This window comes from Bactrocera dorsalis, chromosome 2, assembly GCF_023373825.1.
Source record: "Bactrocera dorsalis isolate Fly_Bdor chromosome 2, ASM2337382v1, whole genome shotgun sequence".
NCBI classification, from domain to species: Eukaryota; Metazoa; Arthropoda; class Insecta; order Diptera; family Tephritidae; genus Bactrocera; species Bactrocera dorsalis.
Genome location: NC_064304.1, coordinates 69,277,207 through 69,295,049, shown reverse-complemented (window position 1 = coordinate 69,295,049; position 17,843 = coordinate 69,277,207). Strand labels below are relative to the sequence as shown.

General features: G+C 43.0%; 1 protein-coding gene across 1 annotated transcript; it reads right to left on the bottom strand.

Annotated features, from left to right (window-relative positions):
* Positions 1-4,936: 4,936 nt before the first annotated feature.
* On the bottom strand, positions 4,937-11,585 carry LOC125776147 (dermokine-like). The gene is made up of 2 exons (XM_049447029.1): positions 10,692-11,585; positions 4,937-5,017 (listed from the first exon to the last, which is right to left on the bottom strand). Exons 1-2 carry the CDS (start codon positions 11,583-11,585, stop codon positions 4,937-4,939), a joined length of 975 nt encoding a protein of 324 aa, XP_049302986.1.
* Between the last annotated feature and the right edge of the window lie 6,258 nt (positions 11,586-17,843).

Here is a 17,843-nt window from a genome sequence, read left to right as displayed (position 1 = left end):
TCTATATAGAACGACAGCTAGCTGTATATCAATCAGGAATTGCTTGCCCCTACATTTTTTAAAAACTTCGTCACTTGATATGAGTGTCAATAAGTGAGTAAATTGAGTTCGGTCTACACGCAGCATTTGACGAAACCAATTGTCATCCATTGTGGTTAAAATATCATCGCACCAGTGAATTGACTTTGGAACAATATTTTCTATACCTCTACGACAGTTTAGTGTAATGAGCAAATCCTCATACACCTCGTCAATGGCATCCTCTACCAAATCTTCATCTTCACTAAATATGTCTTGAAATAATTTGGAAGTTAGTTCCATGCTCCTCTGTACATCAATTTAAAGTACTTACCGGTAATAAATTTGATCTGATCCACATAATTTTCAATTAAATGATTGACAATTTTTGATTTTGCACTTTGTTGAGGCATTTTAACTCTTTAATAAAATTGAATCAGCTGTTTCGGAATAAAATTTAGCATACTACCAAGGTAGAGCAAAAAGTATGTTCACAGTTAAGCCTTTTAACGAACTATCAACTAACGAATTACCAAATTAACAGGCTTCGGTCTGAATACCCCTTATGTTTGCGCAAATGATTGTATTATGCCCACATACAGATTTGGCAATGGCAATAGCAATTGATATGACACTTAGTATGCCATAAATTTTATCCTGTCGAGATGCCCCGCTGGCAAACGTGTATTTGACTTGTTATTGTTCACTTTTGTAAACGCTAAACTATTTAATTTTGTTCAGAGTATAGGAAAATGTAACACATTGTCACGAATTGAGGGCATGCACCTGGAATGTCCGATCCCTTAATTGGGAAGGTGCCGCTGCCCAGCTGGTTGATGTCCTCGTGAAAATAAAGGCTGACATCACCGCCGTCCAAGAAATGCGATGGACGGGACAAGGACAGAGACGAGTAGGTCCTTGTGACATTTACTACAGTGGTCATATAAAGGAGCGAAAGTTTGGTGTTGGATTTGTGGTGGGAGAGAGACTCCGTCGCCGAGTACTATCATTCACTCCGGAGAATGAACGTCTAGCCACAATCCGCATCAAAACGAGGTTCTTCAACATATCGCTGATTTGCGCCCACGCCCCGACGGAAGAGAAGAACGATGTGACCAAAGATGCCTTTTATGAGTGCTTGGAGAGCACTTATGAGAGATGTCGCCGCCACGATGTCAAAATCATGCCTGGCGACTTCAACGCCAGGGTGGGCAAAGAAGGTATCTTTGGCACTACGGTCGGTAAGTTCAGCCTCCACGAGGAAACATCCCCAAATGGGTTGAGGCTGATCGACTTCGCCGGGGCCCGGGGCAAAAAACGCACGCCAACAAACACAAGAAAGGTTCGACGTCGAGAAGCTGCAATCACAACAGACAGCCGAAAGATTTTCTACTCGGCTTGCACTCCTGCTCTCTGAGAGCACTCGTCAACAAATCGGTATAAGGGAACTGTGGGACGGCATTTCAAACTCCTTACGTACAGCTGCAACCGAAACCATTGGTTTTCGGAAAGTGCAAAAGAACAGCTGGTACGACGAGGATTGCCGTGTCGCAGCGGAGAGAAAACAGGCTGCCTACCTCGCAACGTTACGATCGACCACAACACGTGCGGAATTGGATAGATACTGAGAGATGAAGAGGGAAGCGAGACGCATTTGTAGACAGAAAATGAAGGAGGCCGAAATGCGTGAGTACGAAGAGCTTGATAAGCTGACCGACAGGGGTAATGGTCGAAAATTCTACGAAAAGATGCGGCAACTTGCAGAAGGTTTCAAGACCGGAGCATACTCTTGTAGAACTCCCCAAGGTGATCTAGCCACCGATGCCCAGAGCATACTTAAATTATGGAGGGAACACTTCTCCAACCTGCCGAATGGCAGTGAACGCACAACACCAGGAGAAGGCGAACGCGATACCCCAATCGATGACGATGGAACAGACGTTTCATAGCCCGACCATGAAGAAGTTCGAATAGCAATTGCCCGCCTGAAAAACAACAAAGCGGCAGGGGCCGACGGATTGCCGGCCGAGCTATTCAAACGCGGCGGCGAAGAACTGATAAGGAGCATGCATCAGCTTCCTTGTAAAATATGGTCGGACGAAAGCATACCCAACGACTGGAATGTGGAAGTGTGCTATGCCCAATCCATAAAAAAGGAGACCCCACAATCTGCGCCAACTACCGTGGGATTAGCCTCCTCCACATCGCATATAAGGTTCTATCGAGCGTATTGTGTGAAAGATTAAAGCCCACCGTCAACGAACTGATTGGACCTTAACAGTGTGGCTTTAGACCTGGCAAATCAACAACCGACCAGATATTCACCATGCGCCAAATCTTGGAAAAGACCCGTGAAAGGAGAATCGACACACACCACCTCTTTGTCGATTTCAAAGCTGCTTTCGACAGCACGAAAAGGAGCTGCCTTTATGCCGCGATGTCTGAATTTAGTATCCCCTCAAAACTAATACGGCTGTGTAATCTGATGTTGAGCAGCGCCAAAAGCGCCGTCAGGATCGGGAAGGACCTCTCCGAGCCGTTCGATACCAAACGAGGTTTCAGACAAGGCGACTCCCTATCGTGCGACTTTTTCAATCTGCTGCTGGAGAAAATTATTAGAGCTGCAGAACTGAATCGAGCAGGTACAATCTTTTATAAGAGTGTACAGCTGCTGGCGTATGCCGATGATATTGATATCATCAGCCACAATACCCGCGCCGTTAGTTCTCCAGACTGAACAAGGAAGCAACGCAAATGGGTCTGGCAGTGAACGAGGGCAAGACGAAATATCTCCTGTCATCAAACAAACAGTCGTCGCACTCGCGACTTGGCTCCCACGTCACTGTTGACAGTCATAACTTTGAAGTTGTAGATAATTTCGTCTATTTAGAAACCAGCATTAACACCACCAACAATGTCAGCCTGGAAATCCAACGCAGGATTACTGTTGCCAACAGGTGCTACTTCGGACTGAGAAGGCAATTGAAAAGTAAAGTCCTCTCTCGACGAATAAAAGCCAAACTCTATAAGTCGCTATATGGTGCAGAGGCTTGGACAATGACAACAACCGATGAGTCGAAGTTGCGAGTTTTCGAGAGAAAAATTCTGCGAAAGATTTATGGTCCTTTGCGCGTTGGCCACGGCGAATATCGCATTCGATGGAACGATGACCTGTACGAGATATACGACGACATTGACATAGTTCAGCGAATTAAAAGACAGCGGCTACGCTGGCTAGGTCATGTTGTCTGGATGGATGAAAACACCCCAACTCTGAAAGTATTCGACGCAGTACCTGCCGCGGGAAGCAGAGGAAGAGGAAGACCTCCACTCCGTTGGAAGGACCAAATTGAGAAGGACCTGGCTTCGCTTGGAATATCCAATTGGCGCCACGTAGAGAGTCATCCTGTATGCACTAGAGATGAGCGATATTGCGATTTTTAAATCACTGTGATTTCAGTGATTGCTGTGATCACTGTGATTTTATATTGCTATTGCGATCGCAACTAAGTCGACGTTAAAACGGAGACCTTTTGTTGTTGTTGTTGTAGCGGCAGATTCTGCCGATTTGACAGTGTTTGGCCGAATACAAGTCCGGGTCCCGTCCAGTTACGTACACCCGACTGTCGTGGGAACGACGAAAACATTTTGTCGTTATTGGCGGTAAATTCTCTTTTGGTTCCTGTAACTCGAGTCAAGTTTTTACGCCTTTCTTTTCACTACATTTTCGCAAATGTTGGAGCGGTTCGGCTACCTGAAACTTAGAGCTTATTGCATAGTTCATTTGTATGTTGGTATGATCCGCTTTTAATATTTTCAAAGAAAAACTATAAACTCCATAATCCATCAGAATGTTTTGAATACCCGCTAATAATATTTTCAAGACCAATTGGGAAAATATTAAAAACCCGTAATTTTTTTATTCCATATTTTTTCTGAAATTAATTAGTTACAATTCTTGTTTTCAACACAAAAAGCTTTCAAATTTGGTTTTAACAATAAGTAAAATTAAAAATTTTATTAAAACAAATTAAAATATTCCATTTTAATTATATTTCATCTACCACTTCAAACATCACACTTCACTTCTTTTCCTTGATACATTTCCTGCCATTATTAAAAATTATAAGAACGTTACACTCAAAACTTCAAACCGCTATGACGCAAAATAGCATATACGATATATGCAATACCCTGAAGAAAGTTGTTACTTTTCTACTCTTTGCTATTGTGATCGTAATTCACAGGTTCGAACTGCGATCACAGTTTCGAACTGCGATCACAGTTTCGAACTGCGATCGCAATCGCAGTTCATAGAAGCGAACTGCTATTTATAAAAAGTGATCGCAGTTGCGATTTGCGATTTTTCAATCACAGTGAAAAAATCACCGGTAGTGTAATATCGCTCATCACTAATACCCTGAAGAAAGTTGTTACTTTTCTGCTATTTGCTATTGTGATCGTAATTAACAGGTTCGAACTGTGATCGCAATTCACAGGTTCGAACTGCGATCACAGTTTCGAACTGCGATCGCTGTTTACAGGTTCGAACTGCGATCACAGTTTCGAACTGCAATCGCAATTCACAGGTTCGAACTGCGATCACAGTTTAGAACTGCGATCGCAATCACAGTTCACAGAAGCGAACTGCTATTTATAAAATGTGATCGCAGTTGCGATTTGCGATTTTTCAATCACAGTGAAAAAATCACCGGTAGTGAAATATCGCTCATCACTAGTATGCACACACTTCCTGAGGTTTTTTCGTTACGGAATTTCTGGATTCGGTCCCCGCGCTCAGAAGCCCGCGATAGAAGCTATGCAATAGCTTAAAAAAATATACATATATTAATAAAATTCGTTAGTTGAAAGCTGTCTTACATGTATGCATATGTGATAATGCAAAGTTTCTCTTTCATCACGGTTCATCTTGGCAGTCAAAAATTTCTTGTATACTAACTGTATTGCTGTCCGCATTGCCTGCGGAGACTCCATATTGCTTATGAAATACAATATATGGATTACTAATTAGTAAGCCATATATTGAAAGTAATGAACTGTCACTTCAGCAGTTTGACAGATCAGTTTTCATTTCTATGAAAGTGTCATTTCAATAATATTAAATTTAGTAGAGCGAGTATTAAGACGGCTGTGTTAAATTATAAATATAAAGTACATTTTAAAATAACTTAATGCATTTAATTATAAAAAATTAATATTTAGTTCAATATTGTTAATTTGCGAAAAAATTATATAAAATTGATTGGCGAATGAGCGAAGTCTTAAATTTAATAAACTTATAAATCGAAATATCATTGCTCATACTCGTATTAAATTTACTATCTTAATTGGTATATGAAATTTATATAATGTTGGCAACACCCTGCGTGATGCTGGCAAGCAGCAACCAACTTCACATCTCAAGGCGTAGCGAGAGTTGGCGATTACAGTTGCGCAAACAGAAATGGCGATCACAGTCGTACAAACAGAGTTGGTGAATATAGTTGTCAAATACAGTTGGCGCAGCGGATCATAAATTAACAACATTTTAATAAACATTATAATCACTTTTTACATGGGGGCTCAACCTAAAAACCGCTCAAGCTCAACCGTTGAACCTCTCAGCCTTTGAACGGATAAGTTATAAAAATACCTGTATGCAGATATGCATTAAAGTTGATCGAAATGGAGAAAACAGCGGAAAAAGTCGAAATTCAGAATTCGAACGTGTGTGGTAATGGAATAAATTCAACCGATATGGTAGAGTTATTAAAAATGCTGAACTCAGGCAAAAACGTGTCAGTCGACCAATTCGAAAAAATTGTTCTAGAATATGATGGCGTGACAATTCCAATTGGAAAGTGGTTGGAAAATTTTAACGAGAATGCCGATGCTTATGAGCTTACCGAAAAGCAAAAATATGTAAACGCGAGGAATAAAATGAGAGGAACGGCAAAACTGTTCCTAGAAACAGTGAGTGTTTCGAACTTCGATTCTTTGTGCGAAGTGCTCAAAGAGGAATTCGACATAAAGTTCAACAGTGCTGACATACATCAGAAGTTAATGCATAGGCAAAAGAAGAACGACGAGAACTTTTACGAATATATTCTGCAAATGAGGAAGCTGGCAGCACTTGGGTCCAGGGGCGTAACTATAGGGTGGCAAGTCGGCAAAATGCCACGGGCCCCAGCCCGAAGGGGCCCCCGGTCAGAGGAAATCTCAATTCCCAACATTTATTATTACACATACACATTACTTAAGTAAAAAAAAAGTTTTGTCTTTAATTTATTTGTTACCTTCTTAGTTGCATACACAACTAAAAAAATATACCTAGGTATTAAACTTTCAATGCATTAGTAAAAAAAAATTTAACCCAGTTTTAGAAAGAATAGTCAAAATCCAATTACTCGTAATAATTTCGGAAACATGTGTGGACAACGTCCGGTGTGTTTTACGTGGGTACCTGTTGTCGACAACCTTACTCCACGGCGCTCAAAAGCACAGCGGATCAAATCAATGCGTTGATCAGCGCCCTGAGAATGCTAAGCATTTTCAGTACCAATTGGCAGTGTGGAATGGACACACTTACCACCTTGGTAGGGTTCGAGGCCCATCTAAAACCTCTGCCGTGCTTTGGGTCCGGCACCCGGTTGCAATGCAACTCCACATTCAACTGACAAAGTCAGTTCTTCCCGCGATTTGGGTTTCAACCACAACCACCACGATACTCCCCGAGGGGCCAGTCCGCACGAGCAGGTTGGAGTTACCTCCAAGGGCTCCTGCTCCCCGTGGTACCAGAATTAAGTCTCCGGTCAGACTTCGTAGCCGAAACTACTACCAGTTGAGCTTCCATACTGCTCCGGACTGGTGGCCAGCAAAGAAGGTGAGGTTGGACCCCACTAACACATAAAATACCCACAACGCAAACACCTAACACTCATACAAAAAACTAAAACCCTAATTTCCAGCTAACCGCCTTCGCCGCTTAAATAACTCACGCGCAAACAACCCTAACTGTTCGGTATTCCGACTAGTGGAGATCACACCACTAACATCTAATCGTCCATCAGTCCAGCTAATCCCCATACCACCCAGATCCCTAATGTCCGAGTACATCGGGCACTCCGCAATTAAATGCGACCAATTCTCCAACTCCGCCCCACAAAAACACCCTGACGTATCTGATAGGTGCCTCTGATGCAAAAATGCATTCAGAGGCCCATGCCCCGTAAACAAGAAACCCAGACTTAGACAGAATCTAAAATCTGGGTTATCCTCAACGAACCCCACGTCCCGAATGTACTCGTACGTCACTCGGCCGTTAGGACTATTGTCCCAACGTTGTTGCCACCTACACCTAACCCTATCATCTAGGAGCCTCTTGCTCCCTAGATATCCCTCCCTCTCCACATCATCGTCGGAAATCCAATCGTTCCGCAGCAATGACACACTCAAACCCCTTCTTAACCTGAATGCAACAGCTCTCTGTATGACAATCAGGTCAAGAGGGGGTGCACCTAACAAAACCTGCATAGCATCCGTTGAGACGGTGCGACATACAGGCAAGCAAGCAAGCATCATACAACGCTGTATTGAGAGGAGTTTTTGAGACCCCATGACAGTCGTGGCTGCCTCCCACCATACAGGGGCTCCATATGTGGCACAGGCCACAAACAAGCCACGATATATGGTGCGAACAGCACGACGTCCGAGACCCCAATCGCTCCTCAAAATACGTCGTATTTTGCCTACGGTTGCCTGCAGTCGCTCCTTCACGCTCGCAAAGTGTGGAGTAAAACACAACCTTTCACTTATGGTCAGCCCCAGATATTTGACTTGCGTCACATATCTGATGCTGACCCCGTTCACACGGACAATCGGTGGACGAGACGGCGACAATCTGCCTTTCAGCAGCATTGCCACCGTCTTTTCCATCGATATGTCAACCCCCACACCTAAGCCCCAAGAATTAACGATCTCTAAGAGATTTCCTCCCGCCCGTTCTAAATCCAACCTCGAGCGACCTTCAACCATAAGAAGAAGGTCGTCGGCATACGCGCAACATTTACAGAGTGGCTCGAGCTGCCCAAGCAGAGTGTCCATCATAAGGTTCCAAATATATGGACCACAGATGGAACCCTGCGGGCAGCCTCGAACAACTCCAATCTCCACACTCCCATTCATGCCGACAAGAGAGGCCTTTCTGTCCGAAAAATAACTCCGCCAAAGAGTAATTTCCGGACAGCCAAGCTCCTCCAGCCGTTGCAACACTCGATCCCAGCTTAGGTAGTCAAATGCCCCCTTGAAGTCAACAAATATGCCAAGGACATACTTGTTGACATTCTCCCTAACGACATTCTGCACAAAAAACCACGCGTCCTCTATACTGCGTCCTTTCCTGAACCCAAACTGCCTATCCGACCACATACCCCGCGTTAGCTCCTGAAGCCGTTCCACCATGACCCTTTCCAACACTTTTCCAAGTACTGGAAGGAGACTGATGCCCCGATAAGATCGAGGATCGCTCCTGACCTTATCAGGGGACTTCAGGAGAGGAACAACCCTAGCACTTTTCCACTCGCGTGGAAAGTATCCCTCCCAGACGCACTTATTATAAATGGCCTCCAGGTATTCCGGAATGAACTTCCATAAGCTTTTACACATCTCTCCGTTCAAACCATCAAAACCTGGGGACCGTTTAGACCTAACCAGGCCAAAGGCGTACCCCAACTCCCCATCATCTAATGGAGGGACAGGCACCTCTTGTGCGTGAGGAACCTGCACCTCCGACCTAGGAAAGAACGCACCTAACAAAACCCCCGCACACTCTCTCCACGACGATAACAGAGTGTCACCGACGCGAAGAGAGGTGATATCCTCCCTCCTACGACCCCTGCAGATCCTATAGACCTGACCCCAGGGGTCGTTCCTATTTTCCCTAACGAAGCTCCTCCACTCATCTTCCTTAACTTTAACTAACATCTCCTTGTATTCCCTATCCGCACAACTAAATTCCCGCCTAAGCTGGGACAGCCTATCCGAATTGGACCGTCGAGCACGTTGAAACTTTCGCCTCAAACGCCTGACAGTCCTCCTCTTCAAGGTTAACTCATGCGTCCACCATTTAATTTTACTAATCTTGGAACACTCATACCTACCAAAGACCCTATCATTTGTCCCCCAAACAACCTCATAGAGACGAGCAATTTGCTCGTCGACCCCCAGCTCCTCAAACACGCTAAGCGGTATACTAAGTACCGCTTCCCTAACCGAGAGCCCATATTGGTTCCAGTCAGTACCAGCGGTACGCCATCGCCGCAATGGACTCTCATAAGGTGAGGGAGGAGATCGAGGGGTAACCACAATTTGAAGCAAATTATGGTCACTCAATCCCCACCCTCCCCTAACCGCCCAACTAACACTAAAAGCCCTACTTGCTGCCTCGTTCATAAGCGTCACGTCAATGTCGCTCACGCCCCCAGGCCCATCGAACGTATACCACTCGCTCGGCTCATTCAAGACGTGGAGGCTATTAGCCACCACCCATTCGCTTAGTGCCTCGCCTCGACTGTGGCTTTGGTATCCAGACGAATGCCGGGATACCTTACTAAACCACATCGAGGACGAGGCATTCGCATCCAACCCTAGGATAAATGGGCTACTACTCGCAAGTAGTAGTAGCTTATCCATGTAGCCCAGGTAGGGCTCTAGGGGCTCGCTATATTTACAGTATAAACTAGCGACAATCATCCTACCGAACTCCCCATCTATCGCTACACATATACCTAGTTGTGAAGAATCCACAACTACGCAATCATAGCGTGGATTATTCACAACTATTGCGGCGTTAGCTCTAAGGTCGGTGAAGACCCTAAAACCCCCAGGAAGACCCCGAACCACACCATTGGTGGCGTAGGGCTCCTGGAGTAGAGCAATACCGCACCCACCCTCTACCATACAACCCCCCAACTCACACATTACGGCATAAGAGCCCTGACAGTTGAGCTGGATAATACCCCCCATCAGTGTCTGGCGAGGGCGCGCTCAACAATGCCACAGTAGATAGGGCAGACAGCTGACATCATCAGATGCCCAGCTGGCCTACCCTTAAACTCACAGTTGCGACAATGCGGAGCATTGACGCAACCGGCAGCTTTGTGGCCTTCTTGACCGCACCTCCGGCAGACATCTGACCTAGCCCTACACTCAGCCACCCTATGATCAAATCCCATACACCGGAAGCATCCAGCGACGGGGCTGTCCGGCCGCACCCTGAAAGAAAACCACTTTATGTAGCACCGACCTGCCTCCAAGAGGGCGGACATCAACTTGTCCGTACCCTCAAGGACGACATTGGTGCTACCATCAGCGGCCACCTTCCAGGGACGACTGACCATCCTCACGTCAGTCCTCTGGGATGCCGGGCTGAAATCCTGGAGGTTCAGCCGGAGTAGTTCCTCCATGAATTCCTCATGGGGGATCTCCGTATGGACCCCCTGGACTACCACCCGGCGACCCAACTTCCGGTTGACAGTAACGTCCAACCCCACCTCCTCAAACTTCTTATTACTCGCCACTCTCTCCCTCTCTAGGACGGAGGGAGTGCGAATAACCGCCCCACCACCCTTGATAGGCCTAACCTCATGGACCCTCACGCCAAGTGAGGGACCCACCTCCTTCACTACCTTTTGAATTACCTCTTTAGAGGAAGTTGCAGGCCCCTTACTTCTCACAACAACCGACCAAGTCTCCACAGGCTTCGGCGCCACCGGTGCAATAGCTTCCAGCACAGGTGCTGGAGGCGCAGGCATCGGTGCCGACGGAGCCGGCATCGACCTGCTCGGCGTCGAGGAGTGTCCCCCGCAACTTCCTCTAAGGGCTTCTACTTGACCGCGAAGATGGGCATTCTCGGTAATAACCGTCATCAAGAGCGCCTCATACTTTGAGGCAAGCTCCACCAGCCCCTTCGCAGTCCCTACATCAAAATTCCCAGCCTCGAATACTAGCTCATTGAGCTCCCCCGTAATCCTTTTGGCAGCCGCAACATGGCTGACTGCCCCACCCCCAACAACAGCTGCCCCCCGCGAATACTCCCGCTTTTTTGCGGCCTCTTTGGCACGCCCGGCACCCGATTCTTTGCCAACCGTCTTTGACGGTTGGGCAACCGTTTTTACTGTGGTGGCCACGCTGGCCTTTCCACCACGACTTCCGCTCCCTCCCTCGGATTCCCCCTCACGCGCTACCGCCTTCTCGGTGGAGGCCACGATGGCCCTCCCGCTTCCTCCCTCTTTACCCCCAACGTTACGCGGCGACCCCGCACGCGTAACCGCCTTCTCAGCGGAGGCCACACCGGCACTCCCGCCACAACTCCCGCTCCCTCCCCCGCTTACGTCGTCTTTACGCGGCGACCCCAACCGCGCCTTGCTCCTCGGTGGAGATCTAACCGCTCCCGTCGCTCCCGACGTTTCACCCTCGCCGCCCGACGTGGAATCATCCACGACTGTCGAAGCGGCGGATTCTCCGCTTCCAGCGAGAACCTTCGTCCTCCTCTTCCGTCCCGGAGGCATCTTACCTTCCAAACAACCTCTCAGTAGAACTGATCCGCTGGCGAACCACTAGCGCTGAAGGCTCACGGACAGAAAGATACTGGAGCAGCTGCTCTCCAGGTGTCAGCGTCTGAACGCGCTGAAAAGTGCGACCCACGCAAAGGCCCGCTCAATATCAGTGACCACCCAAGCGGTCGATTATAGCGTTTCCGCAGTGACACAGCCCACAACCCCAACCCTAGGTCGGATTAAGGCCACTCAATGGGCCGCCGGACGGACAATGTCCCCGTAACGGTCCGGAGTCGACCGATGTGGCGCTGAGCCGAATCGCACCGTGGGCTAAACGGTTCGCTGATATGACCGTTGGTCTTCACAAGAGTCGCACTCTCCAACAGTGGACAGACACTTGCACCCTTTGGGCAATCCTGTCCAGACCCACCTGTCACCAAGCCAACCAGCCACCAGATGCTCAGCACAGAACTACTGGCAGGCAGTCCAGTCAGCAAGAGTACCAACAACACGGAGCTACACTGAAACCGTGCGAAGCTTCCGCCAATAACAACAACGTGGATGACCACGTTGTCCGTATATAGAGTAATTATAAATAAAATTACTTACCGCTAATTATCGAGTCAGTACACAAAGAATGCACAAATTGCACAAAAAATGTGTACCCGCACAAAATCACACGCGGTCACTACCCTACGCTACCCACGATCGCACAAACAATTCTACCGAAAAACCGCTAAGCACACGCGCCAGGCAATAACGGTGCCCACTAAATCTGGTAAACAAATACCCGCACAAAAGAGACTCGAAAAAATCACCGAAAAATCACTTTGAAAAACACAACGATGCGCACGCACGTCTATCCGCGTCGACAGTCAACTAACGAATTGTTCATGTGTGGACAAACATACCTCAAAAATGTGTATATTGGTTTACATTTATATTCACTGGACATGTCTCAGGGTGTCTCGCTGAGACTAGGTATACTGCCGGCATTAAAATCAGTGTTGCCGTTTTAGCGCATTTCGCGCTAGATAGCGCAATTCAGCAACTCTTCAGCTCTTTTTTTCTCAATACAATGCGCTAAAAAATATTTTTCGGAATCTAGTAGAAAATTGTAAAAATTATTGACGATCGTAAATTTAAGCCAATAAGCTAATTGCCAGAGCAGTAAAACGTTAGGAAAATAACGAGCTGGGAATTCCCCAAAGGATTTAGTATTCCCCGACCACATTAAAGTGTTATGTTATGACTGTCTCTGATTTTACTAACAGAGTTCAATTATAATGATACGTCATCAGTTGAAAGTTCTTAAGAAAAATTGCCACACTTTTATGTTGCCTGAACACGGTTTGAAGAAAATAACTAAAACTGTAAAAAAAAGAAACGGTATCTGGTGAAGGCACAAACCGCACCCGAACGTAATGATGACCTGAAAGATATTCAGTTATTTAATTTAGTTGATTTTGATAAATGTAATAATGGTTAAATAAATTCACATAAAAACACATCTTCTCTTATTGCCATTAAGAATTCACAGCTAAAATTTAGCGCAATTTTGAAATGAGTTTGGTGTATTTTTTTTTTTTCTCAAACGGCAATACTGCTTAAAATTTATGTTGGTAATACTTGCTGATGACTCACGACAAATTTGTTTGACAAATCTGTTTGAAGACGGTTGAGCACTCACGACAAACCGATTTGACAAACTTTATTTCCATTGTGTGCTTCGCGGAGTTAACATGTCTGATAATAACGCGAATGATGTAATTGCGCTACTAGTAATACACCAGTGCATGAAGCGAAAAAAGCCAAATGCAAAAGAAAAAAAATAATGAAGAAAGAATGGATGAAAGAGTGGTTATGTGAGAGATATAAATTCAATGGAGCTGAATTTTTCCACGACTTATCTTTTTGGCATTTATTCTTATAATTTTCACTTTTGCATTGCCATAAGGTCGGTTCATTTTTAAATAATTCAATAAACTCTTCCAAAAAATTTTTGCTCACGCTTGCCATTTTTGTATCCGCTGATGTTTACTCTGCAAAAATTTCAAGCAACTGACCAAATGTTTGCAAACCACGCCACTCACGACAAACGAATCCACAAATCGGTTGTTAGTTTTTGAAATTTGTCGCAAACCTTCAATCCGTTTGACAACATGCCCACTCACGACAAAAACCACCTCAAACTCAAACAAATTTGTCAAACAAATTTGTCGTGAGTGGGCCGCTTTACGCACGAACTCACCAAGCTGTTAGCAGTTTATTGTTGTAAGAATTGGTTGTTTGTTGCAAGTGAGGATATATTTAATTAGTTAATTGTGAAAATAGGTTGACGATGTCTACTCGGTAAGAATTTTATTCTAATATTTAAAATAATTTATACTATTACAATTATTTTAATTTTTAATCTACCCATAAAATTAATCATTTACATCGGCGGTAGGTGTCGGTAGTAAAGTTTGAAATCACAAGTTACGAAATTATTATTTAAAATAATGATTCTCATCGCGCATTTCAAAATCAATTCACTATTTTGACATTCGTAACCACCAAAACTATTTCGGTACCTATGTTCATCGTTCTTTCAAAACTTACAAAATTTGACACTTGAATTGAACTTTGAACAATCGGTGGACTTTCGTTATAAACATTTTTACGGTCGCTTTTTTGGCATTTGTTAGCAATTAAGTAGATTTTTCAATAAATAAAAACTATAGTATTATTACAAACTTTATGCGGTTTTGTTCTAGAAAGTATCAGAGTGGAAGCGAAAAACGAAAGCGAAAGGAGTGTGAAGAACAAAATAAAAAGTTACCTAAAATAAGTCAGTACTTTAATAATCAAGATAGTATACAAGAAGAATCAACGCGCGACGGAAAGACAGAAAATGATGACATAAGTGGCAATATCGCAGGGCCCGATAACAGTGAATATTTAGATTCAGAGCAACCACAACCAGGTACGAGCAAATCTTTAAATGAATCATGTTTGGCCATAGAAAAATTAAAATCTTTACCGCATGTTACTGATAAAGGTAACTTTAAAGAACTCAATGATCAAGTAAAACGGTTTGTGATCGAAAACGGACACTGTAAACCAAAAGGCCCCTTTTTAAGGGATAGTAACAATAGATCTTTCTTAGATAAATATTATTACACTGTTTCTAAATCTGGCGTAAAGTTAGAACGTACATGGCTGTCCTATTCTCTATTGCTTCAAAAAGCATATTGTGAACCAGGTTGGTTATTCGCAAATAGGGCATCTTAAAATATACAAAATATTTGGATGGAAGGCTATGATGATTGGAAACATATTGTGGAAGCCATAGAAAGACATGAGACATTGAAAGAACATTTGCATTCATGTTTTGTACATCGACAGTGGCAGTTACATGGAACACTAGATGAAGAGCAAGAGTCCATTATCAAGAGAGAAAAAGTTTTTTGGCGCCAGGTACTCACTAGATTCCTTGATGTTACTCTGACACTTTTAACCTGTAATTTAGCTTTTCGTGGCCATAAAGAAACGGTATATGGTAACGATTCTGGTCCAAAAGGAAATTTTTTGAGTATTGTTGAGTTATTAACCAAATACGATCCTATTTTACAAGAGTTACTAACAAACCTAAGTGCCAGATTATATACTTAAGTCCAAAAATACAAAATGAGCTCATTGCTGTTCTGGTTCAAAAAGTGGAAAATGCTCTGGTAAATGAAATAGTCACCGCACCGTTTTATTACATTTTGTTTGATACTACTCAAGATATTTCCGAAACATATCAATTGTGTGAACTTTACCGTTACTGTGTAATCGAGAAAGATGAAAATGGAACTCCAAAGACGCTAGTAATTAAAGTCATTTTTAGGATTTTATGAGGTTAAGGATCAAACTGCCTTAGCAATGCCCAAGCAGATAATAAAATCCATAAATGACAAAAGTATTTCTCTGAATAAGTGCCGTGGACAAGAGTACGATGGAGCTAATACCATGAAAGGTACTTATGGCGGAGCTCAAAAACTCATAAGAAATATAGAGCCAAATGCAGTGTATGTCCATTGTGCTGCTCATAATTTAAACTTGGTAGTAAATGATGCAGTAAAAGAGGTCATAGAAATACAAACATTATTCGAAACTGTGCAACAAATTTATAATTTTTTTGGCCATAGTATTAGACGATGGAATATATTATCTAGTTTTATATCTGACAACAAAAAAGGAGAAACCGTTGTATCATCAAATTCAGTAACATTAAAAACAATGAATCCAACTAGATGGGCAGGACGCTTTGATGCCATGTTTGCTTTAAAGGTTCGATTTGTTGATGTTCAAAAAGCGCTAACAAAAAGCATTTTATCAAATTCCAAATCAGATGAGAGAAATGAAGCTATCTTGCTAAAGAAGAAGGTAGAGAACTACAATTTTATTATGTTGCTGGTTTTCCATTGCAAAGTCTTACAAACCATAGACGCGGCTTCTAAAGCACTTCAATCTAAAGCCATCGATCTTTCAAATGCTTCAAAGCGTTTGCAAGTCTGTCTAGAAGAACTTGAAAAGTATCGACATGAATTTGAAGATTTAAAAACGTAAGCAAATAGTATTGCAGTTAAATGGTCTATAACCCCTGAATTTCCTAAAACTCGTCAGAGAAAAGTGAAACGTCATTTTGATAAAATTTGTGAGGATGAACGTCTCCAAGATCCTGAAAGCTTGTTTAAAGTGAACGTATTCTATCGTGTATTAGACATCATCATTAATCAACTTAGATCGCGTTTCCTTGGAATGAATGAAATTGTTTCCAATTTTAGTGTCTTGCAGCCTGCCACTTTGCAAAACTTGAATGATACTAATTTATTGGAAAAGGCTTTAGCATTTGTCCATTTATATAAAAAAGATATATCTATGTCGTTTTCCAAAGAAATTCTCAGTTTTCGATCCTCTTTAAACACGAAATAGAAAGGTCATCTTCTATAGGAGAACTTGTTGACTTTTAATAATAAAGGATCATTTTATATCTTCGAGCTTTCCTGAAGTGTGCACTGCATTTCTGTTATTTCTCACCATTCCTGTAACTACGGCTAGTGCCGAGCGATCATTTTCCAAACTGATAAAAACTCATTTAAGAAATTCTATGGGACAAGAAAAGTTAAGCAATTTGGCTATTCTATCCATTGAAAATTCTATGGCCCGAAATTTGAACTTTGATGATGTCATTAACACTTTTGCTGAACAGAAAGTCCGAAGAAAAGAATTTTAATAATTAAAATTGTGTACTTAAAATAAAATTGTGATTTCAGTTCAATATGTACTTTAAATTAGGTACCTTTAATTAAAAGTGAATAATTAGAAAATCAAGAAATTATAATTATAAAGTTTGTATGTACCTACTTCACGTAGTGATTTATTAGTTAGTTAACTCTTACAAATAAAAGTGTATAAATAAATATTATAAAATAAAAAATACTATTGTTGTTGGTTCAGCTTTTTTATATATTGGGGAAGTGGGAGCGCAGGGGGCCCATTCGATGAATTTGCCACGGGCCTCGAACGGTATAGTTACGCCACTGCTTGGGTCTATAGAAGACGAAGTAGTTATTCGCTACATTGTGGACGGAATAAAGGTGCGTGACGATCTGAAATATCCATTATATAGTTCTAAAACATTTAAAGAACTAAAAGAGCGATTCAGGATTATACAATAAATGAGTTACAAGTAGAGCAGCAGTGGCGCAGTACAAAAAAGAAACTAAACGAAGCTTGCGCAAGATGTTAAAGACGATGAGGGCGAAAACCGCGCAGTAAGTAGACGTTGTTTCAATTGTGGGTCATCTACACACATACATTCGTGCAGAATGTAAGGAAGAAACAAAATGAGTTAAATGCAACGGCAATGGTCACATCGCAAAAAATTGTGAATATCAGAAGAGAACGGTGAACATGCTAACAAGTGATAAACGAAGTAAGCGAATGCGAATTAGCAACAAGTACATCTCGTGTTTAATAGACACAGGTGCAGATGTGCCACTTATGCAGCAATGTGTTTATGAAAAAAATTTTGGCAATCACAGCTTACAAAAAAATTTTGCGAAATTGTATGGTTTAGGAAATATTGCGATTGCGGCGAAAGGTTCGTTATCGTTAGAAGTTGAAGTTGATAATATAAAAACTGAACATATATTTCTTGTCGTAGCTAATCATAAAATAAACAACGAAGTTATTGTTGGATATGATTTCATTCAACGTTTCCAATTAGAGTTTAATGCTAAG

What these genes read in the sequence shown, in the direction of transcription:
- LOC125776147 (XM_049447029.1), bottom strand. Translation starts at nt 11,585, where the DNA reads ATGCCTCCGGGACGGAAGAGGAGGACGAAGGTTCTCGCTGGAAGCGGA. An exon ending in TTCAAAAGGTAGTGAAGGAG is followed by an intron (nt 5,018 to 10,691) that starts GTGGGTCCCTCA and finishes GTATTTCATAAG; the next exon opens with CAATATGGAGTCTCCGCAGG.